The 16,710-nt window shown below is 39.1% G+C and overlaps 1 protein-coding gene across 1 annotated transcript in view; it reads right to left on the bottom strand.

The window, feature by feature from the left end:
• The window catches only part of Kcnq5 (potassium voltage-gated channel subfamily Q member 5), a 493,552-nt gene that overhangs the window by 4,349 nt on the left and 472,493 nt on the right, over positions 1-16,710 (bottom strand). Inside the window, exons 6-7 of the mRNA XM_055605926.1 lie at positions 12,939-13,049; positions 6,476-6,571 (exon numbers count right to left, since the gene is read on the bottom strand). Of these exons, the coding sequence (XP_055461901.1) occupies positions 6,476-6,571; positions 12,939-13,049 (207 nt within the window). The remainder of the gene's footprint in view (positions 1-6,475; positions 6,572-12,938; positions 13,050-16,710) is intronic.

The raw sequence follows: 16,710 nt of genomic DNA on the forward strand, positions 1-16,710 counted from the left end.
GTCCCCATTCATATGCCTCAGTATCTGATGTTCCTGTATTTAAAGCCCAAATCACATAGTATAAAGTAAAATAGCTCCCCCTAGGGAGACCCCTGTGGATCCAAATTAACTAATTTACATGGCATGTGTAACTACATAGGACAAGTTAACAGAAAGCAAATGAGAGCCAAACTTGCTATTTATTGGGCGATTCTAGCAGCATGTGTAGGCATGCAAACAAATTTGAACTTTAGTCTAGAGTTGAAAGTATAAAGCCTACTCTGTTTGGGGAGTGTTCAGCTTGTATTGTTTAGACCAGTACAAGTGCAACTAGTTTGACTCTTTCTAAAAACAGACCAGAAAATTTCAGCTAACCATCCAAAGGTAGACTAACACCGAACTTCCATTTTCAAAGTATGTTTTAAAGTATCAGCCCTGAAAGACTGAGCATGTCAGCCAGCAATCCCTTCTCCTTTTACACTCTTCAATTCTTGTATAATTTCTATTTTAGTAATGAATACAGTAAATAACAGCAACTTGCCTTATGACATTATCATACATGTATAACAAATTCTTAGCTCTAGGGCATTTGTTGTTTAGTGATAAGCTATGGAAGGGCCCAGCCCACTGAGGATGGTGACATCCCTGGGCAGGTAGATGGTCTTGGAAGGCATAAGAAAGCAGGCTGATCAAGCTACGGGAAGCAATTAAGGAGCTGGCATTCCGTCATCGCCTGTGTTTCAGTTCCTGCCCTGACTTCCCTAGATGGTAGACTGATAGGAACAACATGTGAATCAAATAAAGCCTTTCCTCCCCAAGTTGGTCATGGTGTTCTCTCATAGCAAAAGGAAACTAACTAGAACAGTAGGTCAATTTTGGGGCTCTTGTATGTTTCTAAACATCTTTTTGTTCTCATATTCCCTGAGTGGTTTGGCTTGGTTTAGAGTTCTAGGTTGCACATGATTTTTCTTCCTAACGAACTTGTTCCTGTGAGTTCTAAGTGTTGAGTTCCGAAAGAGATACCCAGTACCTGTTGATTCTTTATCTTTTGGATATATACGCTCATCTCAGAAAGCATTTGAGATGCCTGGTTTTTCCAAGTGTTCTGAGGTCTCTGTGATAATCTGGGTATGAAGGCTTTGATTCATAGCACAAGCATTTTGTGGAGTGTTTTTACTGTGGCTACTCCTGCCTTCCAGGTCTAGAGGATCATAGTGTACTTTTTCCCTAGTAAAAACCTTCTCTTTAGTTTCTCTACACTCTGCTTGAGGTTGGGTGTTCATTGTTCCTCTTTTGACTTGCTCCCTCTCTTGTCTTTTCATTGCTTTTTCTGAGCTACTGTTACAACTCCACGTTTCCTTCTATTTTCTTTTCTGCGCTTACATTTTTATATCTATGATCTGGTTTGCAGGATCTGTTCTCTGTGACTGAAGCATGAGAAAGCGTCAACTTGTATGACTGGGCTTTAATAGTGACTCGTGTTTTCCTTTAGGGTGGCTGAGTATAGACATTGTTTCTCCATACAAAGGTAAACCTTCAACAGGCAGCCTGTCTTCTTTGGAATTAGATAGCTTGTTAATCGCAGCAGGATAATCTTCCATCTCCCCTCTCACTGGTCTGTAAGGGCTGATTTTACAAAAGTTCACTGATTTGCTTTGTTGTTGTTTGTTTGTTTTTTTAATTACACCACACTAAACTGGTTCAATCTCTCCAGAATAAGACTTTTATGGACCACTGATGAATTTGTTGGTGTCTACCCAAAAGCTCAGGAATACCCATGGAGGGCACAATATTGATTTTTGAACCGTGTTTCTAATCTATCCCAGGGCTCAGGGAACACTGAAGTGGTGGGGGCAGAAAGAATGAAAGAGCCAGAAGATGGGAAGGATTGCTGTGAAATGCTGTCCTTTGGACATGACATGGCTATAGCATTTATGAACTCACAGCAGCTGTGGTTTCATGCAGAAGATCAAACCGCTTAAAAAGTTCAGCATTGATTGGGTAGGAGATCCTCTTTCTTTTCTTCGGGTGGATGGTGCCATGACCCCAATAGATGACCCAATACTCAGGCGCATATGGACATCATTAATTGGATTCAGTGGATTGTGAAAAAAAAAAAAAAAGTCAGGAGGGAGATGTGATGGGAACAGTGTTAGTAGGAAGAAGAAAGTGGGGTTAGATTTGATCAAAATATATTCTATACATGTATGAAATTTTAAAAAAATAAAATTAAGGAGTATTAGATTTGGACTGGGACAGCAAGGATTTGAACTTAGCTCAGACCAGGCTGTTTTGGTGATCAAGAGTGTAGGAAGCACTCTGCAAACCAAAAGACATTATATGAGTCTTAGGCATTATTAATAAAAGTTGTGACATTTGAGCAGGTATTCAGAATGTCACCGAGAGCTGATTTTGTTTCCCAAAATGCTCCACATGAAGTTAATTTAAATGAATCACACAAAGATATTGACACAGCTAAGTTTTCTTCAAGTTTCTAGGCTTTTAAACTTTTTTTCCTAAATCCTTGAGATGTTGCCTAATTCAGTTCTTTCTCAACCAAATGACAAAGCAATTTGAGCATCTCACCTGCCATAGTGCAAGAGCATGGCTCAGCCTTAACACAAATGACATTTCCGTTGGTCTTTATGCTTTGTATATTCAGCCAGGTTTGTGGGGATCAGTAAACAAAGCTTGCTTTTCAACTCACTCTATCCTTAAAAAATTCATCCCTAAGGAGGACCTCCTCTATCAGTGGCCTGGGGGAGGGGCATGGGAAAAGAAGAGGGAAGGAGGGCAGGATTGGGAGGGAACAACAGAGGGGAGTACAGCTGGGATACAAAGTTAATAAACTGTAATAAATAAGTAAATTCATCCCTAAATTAAAAAAATAGATTTCTACAATGTCTAACTAAAGACTAAATCCCTGGATTCTCTTCAAAGACTATGTAAAGGAAATGCAATGAACAAGTGAATATTATGCTATTCCTATGCAGCGTAAATAAATAAATTTTATTGGCATGAGCTGGCAGCCACTTCTTTTAAATTAGCAAATTCAATTTTTGATTCCTGAAACTAAAGCATAGATTTTAAGTCTTATAGTTTGTGCTCTATTTTGTCACAAACAATTTGGAATTTTAAGCAAAAATTAATGATTTCACTCTATTATTATTTTCATTTTTACAAGTTCCCTTGCTCATCGCAATATGCATTACATAATCAAGCTGTGTGAAATGGAGCTCAACTGTTCGGTTGACATGCACACCTATTATGGGTCATCTTATTTGGTGATAGATATATAAATACCACTTCTCTAATGATTTGCTTCAGGGAAAACAATTTGTTTTGGAGTACCGTTGGAAACTGTTCCTCATGATTCAGTACTTGGTAAGGACACAGAAGATGAGAAAAGTCCCTGGTATAATTCTTAGAGGTAAGTCCTATGCACCACAGCAGCTAACAGCCAAGTAAATGTACTGAACACTTGAGATGTGTCTAGTCCCAACCCAGAGCTCAGTTTTAAATCTCTAATTTAGTTTTCTGAATGGTGAGCTAGAGCTAGTGGTTACTGTGGTGGCGGCATAGCTCCGGATTGTCACAGATGATGTACACAAGAGATTTTGTAAGGATTCGGTTTCCAATAGAACATGTTCTAGGAGGTTTAATACCTGGGAGATGTTTATTGGTTCTATACATAAATAGGGCTTGTTGTTCAGTGGGATTCAGGGAGCCCCTTGCTCACTCACAGGTTGGAGAATTGTTCTAGCATGAAGGAAAATTAAAAATAAAGATAGAAAAAACCTGTAGAAATCTGAAAGCAGACACTTCAGTGAAGAGATGAAAGGTGGCGAGTATCTGTTTGCCTATCCTGTGTACTTCTATTATTATGCTGATTGTGGTTTGATCTCAGGCTTTTCATTACTGGAGATTCAACCCAGGGGCCTCATACAGGCTAGAGAAGGACCTATGATTAAACTACATTCCCAGCTCCTGGGCAAAAAGCTTAAGTTTCCGTTAACTTAGGGACCTTTTCTGCAAGGAAGCAATTTTACTTTTTCATTCGTGATCTTTTAAAAAGTTTTATTTATTTATATTTATGTGTATGGGTGGTTTTGCTTGCATGTATGTCTGCGTACCTTGTGTGTTCCTGATGCCTGCAGAGGACAGAGGAAGCTAAAATTATTGATACAAATGAACCATCATGGAGGGGCTGGGAATTGAACCAGGGTCCTCTGGAATAATAGTCCGCAATCTTCACTGCTGAGCCATTATCTACAGCCCTCATTTATTGATCTTTTGTTTTGCTTTGTCATTGTAGTAGCCTAGCTCTCCTGGAACTCACTATGGAATGGTTTACAGTAGTTACAACTGAGTGTTTTAGCTACTGAAACCTGAGGTCTAAATTAGAGCAATGTGTTTGCTAGATCCATATGTAAACAGCTGTCTCAGTGCCTCATATACACAAACCAGCATCTCCATGTTCAAACCCTGGAGCTTCAGCTATTTCCTAGGAAGAGAGATAAACTTTAGATTGTAGGGCTATTGTGTTCATTTTACAATGCTAACCTCATATCATCGATCTAGAAAATTTCTAGAGTATCATTATTCTAGAAAAAGAATATCTTGTTATTCTTAACCTAGTTCTAGTTACAAATACATGGAAGATAGATATACTCTGTACTATATCACTAATGCCGATCCAAAAAAGAAAAAGAAATGTTTTAGAATAATGTTAACACAATGTTTCCTAGGTTGTTGAATAGAAAATAAAATGCTAACACACACACTATATACTATGAACTAGTTTCAAACAATATGCTTATCATCTAATATTCTCAAACATTAATGTACTTCAGGCTACCTTCCTACATATATTAAAAGCAATTCCAATGTCTATCACATTTGCCCTTCTGAATGAGGATCGAGCATCTTCCCTAAGTCTTCCTTGTTGTTTAGCTTTTAAGGAGTATAGATTTTAGTATGTTTATCCTATATGATATGTCTAATAACCACTTATGAGTGAGTATATACCGTGTGTGTCTTTCTGTTTCTAGGTTACCTCACTCAAGATGATCTTTTCTAGCTTCATCCATTTGCCTGCAAATTTCATGATTTTCTTGTTTTTAATTGTATTCCATTGTGTAAATGTACCACAATTTCTGTATCTATTCCTTTGCTGAGGGACATCTAGGTTGTTTCTAGTTTCTGGCTATTATTAATAGAACTGCTACAAACATGGTTGAGCAAATGTCCCTGTTGTATAGTTTAGCATATTTCAGGGCCTCTGAAAGACTCTAGTGGCTGAGGTATTGAAGCAGAGGCTGAAATTCCATGCATTTTGGGCAGAATGCATGGAATTTTATGAAAAAAGTGGGGAGATAAAAAGACCTGGAGGGGACAGGAGCCCTAAAAGGAAACCAACAGAGCCAAAACAAAAAACATAAAACAACCAACCAACCAACCAACCAAACAAACAACAAAAAACTGAGCCCTGGGGCCCCTGAAGAGAATGATACCCTAACAAAGGACCACATGGAGAGGACCTAAAACCCCGGCTCAGATGTAGCCCATAAACTCATTCTCCAATTGGGTCCCTAATAAGGGGTGCAGGGGCTGTCTCTGGCATAAACTCAGTGGCAGGCTCTCTGATCACCTCCCCACCGGAGCGGGGCATGCAGCCTTGCCAGGGCACAGAGAAAGACAATGCAAACAGTCCTGATGAGACCTGATAGGCTAGGGTCAGATAGAAGGGGAGGAGGACCTCCCCTATCAGGGGACTAGGGGAGGGGCATAGAGGGATAAGAGGGAGGGAGGGTGGGATTGGGAAGAGAGGAGGGAGGGGTCCACAGCCGGGATACAAATTGAATACATTGTAATAAATGATAATAATAATAATAAAAGAAAAAGGAAAAAAGAAGTAAAAAAAAGAGAAGGAAATGGAATAAAATAACAGCAAAATATAAGGAATATGTGTTGAAATGGAAGACAGTGTTAAAAATAAAACCAGAAAATAAAAAAATAAAATTCAACAGACACCAAACCTCAACATTCTAAACATATATGTTCTTCACAAAAGTAGCTATAACAGGCTAGAGAAAGTCATGAGAATGCCAGGAACGATGCTGCATTCTGCTTCATCACTTAATGACCAATTATGTTTCACACAGTGATTCATAAATATATCAGGTCCTTCCAGGAGTGACATGACTGGCGACCTCTGCACAGTGTTGGTGGTACTGGTTAATTAAACTGAACAACACATAGACCATTTCCTGAAAAACATGCTTTGTTGTTGTTGTTTGGGGATGAGACAACACCTGCTCAAATTTGAGACAGTTCATTAAAGTTTGACATCATTTTTTCTTTCTTCTTTTTTTTTTTTTTTAAAGAAAAAAGTGCAAGCAGTTCCAGGAAGCAATGAAGTGCAGCAAGTGGAAAATGACCCAACAAGCTCTCCTGGAGACAGATGTTGCCATCTGCCTGCCACAATGACATTTACCTGAATGAGGTTGGCAGCTGGGTTCCTTCTCTTCTCAAAATGTTTCTGGCGGTGTTGTTCCTGCACTTTTAACGCAAAACCAGAGCCAAGAATGCCCTGGAAGGAAACAAACAAACAAACAAACAAAATAATAGCATTTTAAAGAACAAATTTCTTAAACATCTCTAAAATGAATCTACAAAATAGACAAACAGTATTACTTATTAAAAATAAACCTACTATTTATCTTTGTTACAACACTGTCAGGTAATGGCAAGTTGTTGGTAATACTGTCCAAAGATAGTGACTCTTGTTTTGTGGTAAATCAACTGGGCATTATCTTTAATTGATCGGGTATTATAAGAAGTATCATATTCAGAAATAGAAATGATCATTAAATTCAAGTGAGTGGTCTCAAGTGAAAGAATTTGGGGGCATGAGCTCTGCTTTTGACTGGGGTGGGTTTTGATTCTGGGAGCTTTAATGTCTTGCTGTTGTAGCTATGAAGCTACTTTTAGCACGGATGAGACTCTGGGATTGTACATTCATCATATGCAAAATATGAAAAAATGGGGGTTGGGGTGGGTGAAGATCTGTTCCAGCTGTCGCCTTTGAAGAGAGGCTCTCAGGTTTGAAGCTGGAATTTTTTCCTGCCTGTATGACAAAAACAAGGCATGGCTCACTGACAGACCCACCCAATCCCCAGTTTTCCTCAGTTTTAATCTTTCAGATGTCTCATCTTTTTTTTTTTTTTGTTTTGAGTCACCAATTTGGAATTTGGGGTTAGTAAGATTAATATAGCCTCCTTTGTTTATGTCAGTTTTCAGTTTGTTTTGTTCTTTTGAAGGTTTGTTTTAGTTTAAATTATATGTATATGAATGTGTGTGCGTGTGTGTGTGTGCATGTGCACAGATAAGAGAATTCCAGAAGAAAGAGTCAGATATGCTGGAACCTGAGATAAGGGGGGGTTTCAAGCTGCTCAGCTTGGTGCTGGTAGCTGAACCCAGATCTTCTACAAGAGTAGAATGTACTCAGCTGTAAGCTAGCTCTAGTCCTGGGTGTTCTGTTCTTGTTGCTAGTTTTGGTTTCCTTTTGCTTATTATCTTGAACTGTGAAAATTCTGGTTCTTTGATGTTTACCTCTCTTTTTAGTTTGTTTACATCTGATGTTTGTGAAACCAAGATGCCGTTTGTCTCAACCTTGGGTTCACATTCAGAGCTTGCTAAATTCAGTCTTTGGGCTTGGTCTGTGTTCTTGACTTCTTTATGTGATGCTGGGAGCACCAATGCTTTCAAGCCTGTGGATTTTATTTGCTAGCTATAAATTATTAGCCTTTTATTAAACTTCAAGGAGTCTAGCCCACAGGTTAGATATGGGCATCTTCTTAGCACTAAGTCAGTATCATCTGCAGGTAAGAAATGCCCACTTCTCATTTGCTCAAAGGTGATACCTCTTGGAGAAGTGGTGGTTGTTTAAAAATTTATTTTATCTTATTTTATTTTTATCTCTAGACGGCATTAAGTCTTGGCCATGAGACAACTTGGATGAGATATTTTTGAGCTCTAGATAACCTTTGACCTTCCATCTTTTCTTGAGATTTCACAATTCTGAGCACATTGGTGACAATAGCCAATAAGTAATACAATCATGTATTTAATACAGAATTGTAAAACAATACTATTTGCTACTAGTACCAATGCCCTCCTCTATTATTAATTAGCATAAATGAATGTGCCCTCCTGAATTAAATCATGGGTTCTGATTTCTCTGTCTTCCAGTGCTTGTACTGTCCTGTACCTCAATATCATAAGGTTGTGGTTATATAAGCTAAGCGTTATAAAACCTGCTTTGTATGATCTTGTTTATAGATTTAAATAATAGTCCCCTCAGTATCACAATTACTTTACCCTTTCAAATCCAGATCAACTCTAGTCGTTTGAACCTTTTTGTTGTTGTTGTTAAATGAGACTATTTAGGAAAGAGCAACTGATTTTCCTTCTAAGTTAATTTCCCATGAAGTGTAAACATGTAGGAGAGAACAAAAACCATCTTTATAATATGTGTAATGTATATTATGTGCATTACTTACTCTGAAAATAATTCAGAATTTTTACAGACATTGGGTTAGAAGCAATAGCTATCATTTTTGAGCATTAAATATATGAAGAAAAGGTTCAGAGTTAACTCTCCTTTTGAAAATGAACACAGATCCTACATAGCACAATTTAATGTCTACAAAATAATTGAAAATAACACATAGCTAAAACTCACACATAGCTTAGAAACATATTTTAGTAGCTGGCAACTGTTTATTGAATGTCCCTCATGCCAGACTGCATATTACGGTCCTCTCCCTGTTTCATTATAGCTCTATTCCAACCTTCTCCCTCCTCTGTTTACATGCAGGCCAGGGTATCCACACAGAAGTTTGTTATGCAATTCACATAGAGGCATGGCTTCATCTTTTACTATGTGTGCCATCTCTTCACATACTGACAATAAATGCAAGTTCCTTCAAATCAACTTTTCCTAATTTTCTAGTCTTACAGCCATTACAATTCTAGGTTTTAAGATTTGATTCTAGGGGAGTGGCATGCATGCAGAAAGGGGAGGGAGGGTGGGATCGGGAGGGGAGGAGGGAGGGGCTTATGGGGGGATACAAAATGAATAAAGTGTGATTAATAAAAAATTTAAAAAAAGATTTGATTCTAGGCCAGTAAATGCCACATAAATACCAAGCAGGAAAAATACTTTGACAACAATTCAAAATATTTATTGCCTCCTCATCATTCAACTTCAAGGAGCCCAGTTTGTACCCTCAACACAGAAACCACACTAGGCTGTCTTTTAACACTTGTTTACATTTTGCTATCTCTTATAATTATAATCGTTAGTATTTTTAATGACTGCAGAAAGTAGCGAACATGTGCTTGTGGAATAATTAATATTTCAATTCAAACAGAACCATTTCTTTCACTGAACTTAAACCAGCAGGATATCTGAAGGAATTCAATCTCTACGAAGCCCAATTTCTTCCTAATAAAAGCCACTTACAGCTAGGGTATCCAGTAGGAGGAGAGAGCAAGACCTGCATGTGAGGATGCTACATGGAAGTCAGGTAGGCCTGCAGGAGCTCAGTAGTCTAGGACTGGAGGAGGCAACATACAGGGGCTCTTGGGATAAAATGGCCTCTGGGCCTTGTGATGTGCAACAGAGTTCTTCTGCTGTCAAGGTAATATGGAAAGCCATGGCCACTGAGTTTCCTGGGTTGTGGGAACCCTAAGGATGAAAGGCTCACAGCTGTCTTCTACCTTTCTGTGGTCCTTTGACTAAGACTGGCCTCCAGAGGCTGTTATGTTTTAATGTGTATTTGGTTGGGAGTGGCACTCTTTGAGAAGGATTAGGAGGCTTGGCCTTGTTGGAGGAAGTGGGCTTTGAGCTTTAAAATGCTCAATGCCAGGGCTAGACTCTCTTTCTCTCTGCTTATGGACCAGGATGTAGCTCTCAGGTACTGTCCCAGCCCATTATGGATGGTTCCATCCCTGGGCTAGTAGTCCTGAGCTCTCTGAGAAAGCAGAATGAGCAAGCCAGTAAGCAGCAACCCTCCACAGCCTCTACATTAAGCTCCTGCCTCCAGCTTCCTGTCCTGCTTGAATCACTGTCCTCACTGCTTTGTTTTGCTTTTGTTGTTGTTGTTTGTTTTTTTGTTTTGTTTCTTTTTTCTTTTTTTTTTTTTTTTTGAGACAGTTTCTCTTTGTAGACCTGGCTGTCCTGGAACTCTCTCTGTAGATCAGGATGGCTTCACACTCAGAGATTCTCCTGCCTCTGCCTCCTAAACGCTGGGATTAAAAGTATGTGTCACCCTCACTGCTTTTGATGATAAACTATTACCTAGAACTGTGAGTAAAATAAACCCTTTCCTTCCCATTCACTTTTGGTCCTGGTGTTTCTTCACAGCAATAGTAACCCTAACTAAGACGCTTTCCCAGCACAATGCTGATGCATTCTCCAAAATTTCAATCAGGGACCACTGTTGGCTGGCAGCTGTAGAGGACAAAAATGACAACTCAGCACCTAGCGTGAGATCACAGTAAAAAAATTCTCTGTAGAGGCTTCTTTTCTTGGCACTGTTAGGAAATGCTCTACTCAGCACAAGCACATTTTACTGATTTCTAACATAGGTTAATTTAATTTGTATATAAAAATGGCAATTACTTTATTGGAAATGTTTCCATGAATGTCTATATAGTCTCTCACCTGTGACCTAACATAACAGCACAGTTTAACCTCCCTGTAATGGCTCAGTTTCAATAGAAGAAGATCCTTACATATTACAGTGGGAGATCCTAACCCTGACTCCACCTGACCCAGGCTTCACACACTTTGAACACCTATCCCTGCTTGCTTATTGCAGAATTTCACTTCCTGTCCTTGCTGTTAGGGTACCAGTATCTCTTCCTGTGCAGTGTTTGTTCTGCTGGCCACTATTTTAACAGTTCATTTATCTTCGTGACCTCTGGGCAAACATAAACATAAATCAGCAGGTATTTAGTGACATTCCTTTTGGGAGAGAACCCCAAGACTGCATTTTACGGCTTCCAGAGGTATTTTTCTGTGTGAAATTTCATGATTGATTCTTTCTCTGTTCTTTTCTAAATTGTTGGGACAACCATAAAAGCTGACTTTGAGCTGGGTGTGGTGGCTCTGTAGCCTGGTCTACAGCTCAAGACAGCCAGGGCTACGTAGAGAAACCCTGTCTCGACAAAACAAAACAAAACAAAATAAAACAAAACAACAAAAAAGGTTTACTTTGGATATGGGAGACTGACCCCATTTGTCTTATATTACCATTTTGCATCAAGAAACATCTATTCTTATAGTCTTAAAAATTAAGGAGAGTTTTAGTTTTCTTCATAGTCATCACTTAATTTACATTATCACATTGTTCATTCCAATACATATCTGGACTCAATGATACTTCCTTATTATTTCAGTTAAGAAACATACTTAAAAAGCAAAAATAAAAACAAAACAAAAAAACAAAACACAGCCCAAAACAAACCATCACCGAGCCGAATTGTGTTTCTCCTAATTCCTCTTGCCTGTACTCCTGAATGTGAGTTATTTGGAGATAGAGAAGGCCTTCACTGGAGATCTTCTAGTTAGGATGAGGTCATTAGGATGGACCCTAGTCACATGAATGATGTCCTTATAAGATGAATGGACTTGGTTATAAATGTTGTAAAGACACATAAAGATGATGGCCTCTGTACCTCAAGGATGGAGGTTCAGACAGCACTCTCTCTCTTAGGGCCCTTGGAAGGGACTCACTCTGCCAATATGTGGATCTCAATATCTAGTCTCCAAGAGCCATGAGTGTAATTTCTATTGTTGAGGCTCCCAGTCTCTCATAGTACTCCTAACACACTAACATAGTTACACAGCTAGTGACAAATGGAACTCAAACTGAGGTGTGATAGACAGATTTGTGTATGATTGGTGCAGTGTCTTTGCCATGGTTGTGAGTGGTCTGGGTCTGAACCCAGCTGGCCAATGGAAAGTTGGGACCTGAGTGTGGGAAGGACAGGAGTGCCCGCTGAGGTCATTTTCAGTCAATGAATAAGCACTCAAGCCCCAAGCGCTGTGAGCTAAAGTCTGTGGTATTGAGAATCCCCATCTGATCCCTGTGTGCTCAGCTCTCTCTGGCTTATGCTCTCAGCTTTCAGTCTGACAGAGGTTTCATGTGGCATGGCCTGCTGCCTGGAGCAAAGATGAGACTATTTTTCTTAGGCACAGCTGCTGTGGATGGCCCTTCCCTTCTTACAGTTGGTGCCCTGATGCCCCGCTCCACCTTAGATGGAGCAGCCATAAATGGTGTCCGGGGGGGTAGAGGCAAATTGTAATGTCGTGTTCAACTGCCTTTCAAGAGACAAGAGGCTGAAATTATCAAAAAGTCAAGTTTTGTCCATTGAAGGGAAGCTAATCTGCTGCCCGGAGAAAGACAAATGTGTTCTTCATTCTGACAAAATGCAGAAACTGCTCATTAAGAAAAAAAAAATCAATGGCTGTGACACAGGAATAAATCATCTGACACATTTACAACAGTTAAGGTCAGGTGCTTTTTCATTCAAGTGTTTGGGAAGAGGAAAGAAGTCCTGTGCACATCCATCTTTTCATTTGTGTACATTATATACCAAATTGTACTAATCAGTTTAAATGAAGCTATCTTTAAATCTTTACAAACACTTAAAATGCATTAGTGGTATGTTGGACTGAAATAGTCTGAATTATTTGTTTATACATATCTAGCTGGTATTGAAAACTCAGGATCATACTTTGTACATCATCATCCTGAATACGTTAAAAAAATATCAACATTTATTAGAACGATAGTATCAGTCAATGAAATAGATAGTTCCTCAGAACACTGACGTGTGAGGGTTCACTCCAGTCGAAGCTGCTTTATTGTTGCAAAGATACTCACAGCAGGAAGTGCAAAGAAAGAAATGCCAAGGAGTGCGAAGCCTGCAGAGAGCAATCTTCCCAGCCAAGTTAGGGGCGTTTTATCTCCATAGCCAATGGTTGTCAGTGTAATCTAGAAACAAAGTCAATAGAACATCCAGCTTGAGTACTTAAGAAAGAAGTTAGGACCTAAGAACAGGAGGCAAAACAGTATTTCCACTAAGTTGTGACGCAAAAAGTCTTGGTGGCACATTCTATTACTGTGCTTTCATTTTCCGTGACGCATAACAGAACTTCTCTTTGTTTAAGGGAAGGAATAAACCTGCATATTTGATCCTGCTTTGCAATACCGTCTCTAGCTTGTCTATGTGTATTCACAGGACATTATCCCTAATGTGGAAGAGATAGCTCTGTGGATTTATGAGCTAGAAGTTCAAACAATGATTTATTCTAATTAAGATTGTCACTGGCGTTTTCTTAAAGCTTCGTGTGTTTGGGATATATTTTGTGATTTGTAGTGGAACACAAATGAAAGGTATATAGTTCTTGTCCTGAGATAATTATGACATTGTAAGAAAGGCATGATCTATACAAATAGTTGAAACAAGAAATAGAGGGGTACAAGAATTCTAATGGGGTGTGTGTATGAAGGGAAAGCTTGATGGTTACCAGCATGGGAGATGAGGAGGCTTACCTGAAGATTGCCACCATATTGACGGCTTGAAGGATGTGTCATCCTTCAGGTTAACAGACAGAAATGGTAAAGGGGATCTCCAGGAAATGGAATCATGCAGGGAAAAGAGAGGGAAGGCTTTGGACGGTGTAAGCTGCCCAGCAGGACTGAAGCAAAGTGGAGAAATAACAATGGTATCTTACATTCTTTTTATTAAGGTTTTACAGTTTTCAATGTATAATTCCTTACACTTCTAGTTAAATTTATCTTTAACTTTTATTTTGTCTTCGGCAGCTATTGTAAATGACACTATCTTGGCTTTTTTTTCTTTCTTTTCCTCCTCTCTTTACTTCTCTTTTCTTTCCATCTTTTTCTCTTTCTCTTTTTTTCTTTCTTTTCTTATTTCCTTCTTTTTCTTACCATCTTTTCTTTCTTTCTCCTTCCTTCCTTCCTTCCTTCCTTCCTTCCTTCCTTCCTTCCTTCCTTCCTTCCTTCCTTCCTTCCTTCCTTCCTCCTCCTTTTCTTTCTTTCTTTCTTTCTTTCTTTCTTTCTTTCTTTCTTTCTTTCTTTCTTTCTTTCTTTCTTTCTTTCTTTCTTTCTAGACAGGCCTCTCTATGTAGCCCTGAATGTCCTGGAACTCATGTATACCAATATGGCCTTGAACTTATAGAGATCTGCCTGCCTCTGCCTCTTGAATGCTGGAACTGAAAGGGTAAGCCACCAATTCCCATCCTGTGTGTGGGTGTGTGTTTAGGTATGTGTATATGGGTGTGTAGGGTTGTGTATTATCTGTAGTTTTTCAGTCAAAAGATTTTGTCCTCAGCAAGTGCTTCAATTCTTCCTTCCTGGCCTGAATGCCTTTTATTATTCTCTCTCACCTATTTTTTTTTTTTTCTGGAAAGGACTTCTCATCCTGTATTTAAAAAAATTAACTTTTTAGAATATTTATTTTTAAAGGTGTGTGTGTGTGTAGACAGTGTGTGCCATCACATGCAGGTAGAGGTCAGAGGGCAATTTGCTGAAGTTGGTTCTCTCCTTCTACCATGTGTGTCCCTTGAATCAAACTCACTTTGTCATCCTTGGCAGCAAGTTGTTTTACTGGCCAAACCACCTCATTGGCCTGCCTTGCACTCCTATTTTTTAAAATAATAAAAAGGATTTTATTTCAATTGCGTGTGTGTGCTCATACATGTGTTTGGATATATGCTAGTGAGCGCATAGTGAGAGGCTAGAGGTTATGGTTCCCTTTCAGGCTAGAGTCACCTGATGTGGGTTCTGGGAATTGAATTTGGGTCCTCCGGAATAGCAGTTAACTCTCTTAGCCATCAAACTAGCACACCAACAATTTTTTCTGCATATAATATGGTTATCTAAAATAAACTAAGCACAAAAAGAAAAATGTCACATGCTTTTTCTTTTTAAAATTCTTTCTTTTATTTTTGAGATTATAATATGATCGCATCATTTCCCTTCCCTTTTCTTCTTCCAAACCCTTCCACACACCTCTCTTGCTCTCTTTCTAATTTATATACTTTTTAAAATTAGTCGTTGCCACACTGTGTATATGTGCGCACACACATTCATAAGTGCAACCTGCTCGGTCCGTATCAGGTTACTTGTATGTGTGTTTCTAGGCCTGACCATTTAGTACTGGATAAACAATTGATGTGCTCTTCCCTGGGGAAGATAATTTTTCCTGTCCTCGGCATTCCTCAGTTGCCTGTAGTTCTTTCTGTAGGGTTGAGGTCTCCTGGGATTTCTCCTATCACTTTGGCATATTTATTCCTATCTTTGTTCAGCTCATGTTTAGGCAGCCATCTTGGTGAGATTTTATGGGTGTATCTTCTGATATTCCTAGCAAATCTCATTGCAAACTCCTTGTTTTCCTGGCTCCTACAATCTTTCCACACCCTCTTCTGCAATGTTCCCTGTGAAATCCCTCATATACTCTCTCCACTGTAGTCAGAAACACCATTATCCACCCAGTTGCTCATATCAGAAGCCTTAGGCTCATCCCAAGGATTCCTCTTTACTTCTCCCTTCACCAGACCTATCAGCAATCCTATTGATTATGTGGAGGATGCTACAAATTCATCCCAATCTTCCATCACACTGACATCTCAGTAGGTCAGATTGTCACACTAGTTTCTACCTTCTCTGTTTGATTTTATTTACTCTTTCCTCTAGCTGTTTCTCTGTGTAACTAAAGGGGATGGCATTTTCTCACTCCCCCCTCTTAACAAGTAGTTCAGTGGTTATTTATTTGAGTTTAGAAAAGTTCTGACTTCTAACCATGGTTCATATGATCTGGTCTCTTCAGAGACCATCATGATTTCACATTTGATTGATGTACATTAATCATCATGGCACTCAAGCCCCTCATACAAGCTAAAATCTTGTTGACTCAGGCAAGCCCAGGTAGCCTTTTTACACATGCTGCCCTATCAGTGAATTTATCCTTTACCTAATTTTCCCAGGGCTAATCTTCCCAGGACTCCTTACTGTCCTTTAGGTATTCTCTCAAATATTCCTTCATGGAGGAAGACTTCTCCATCCTGTCTACAATAGAATCTCTTGTTACTGTATATGTTAGCTACTTATTGTCTCCTTCCTTCCTTTTCTACCATCCTCCCTCCCTCGCCCTTCCTTCCTTCTTCTATTCTTCCTTCTATTCCTTCCTTCTTTCTTTCCTTTCTACTTTATTTTCTCCTTTCCTCCATTCTGTGACAAGGTCTTGTTCCATAGCTATCTGGCTATCTTCAAATTTGAAATCTTTCTGCCTCTGTGTCCTAAGTGCTTGGATTACAGAGATACATCAAATCTGTGCTCCTTGTTTTTTGATATTACCTATATTTATAACAAATACTGTATTACCAGAAGGAGTAAAAGATCTGTTGTTTTATTATCATCCCAACATTTAGCATGATGCTTGCTACCAATAATGGAGAATGCAGTATTTAGAAAATACTTAAAGAACACTTTCAAGATTGTTGTCAAGAAATGGATTGAGAGATAGGGGAATCCCTGACTTGAAGGTAGGCTTCCTAGGATGGGTTTGTGCATGTTTTAGTAAAGGTGAAACTGAAGAAGGAAAGCAAAGTGGCTCTCTGATGGGGTAGGA

The sequence above is a fragment of the Psammomys obesus genome, unplaced genomic scaffold (assembly GCF_907164565.1).
Source record: "Psammomys obesus unplaced genomic scaffold, mPsaObe1.curated_primary_1811, whole genome shotgun sequence".
Lineage (NCBI taxonomy): Eukaryota > Metazoa > Chordata > Mammalia > Rodentia > Muridae > Psammomys > Psammomys obesus.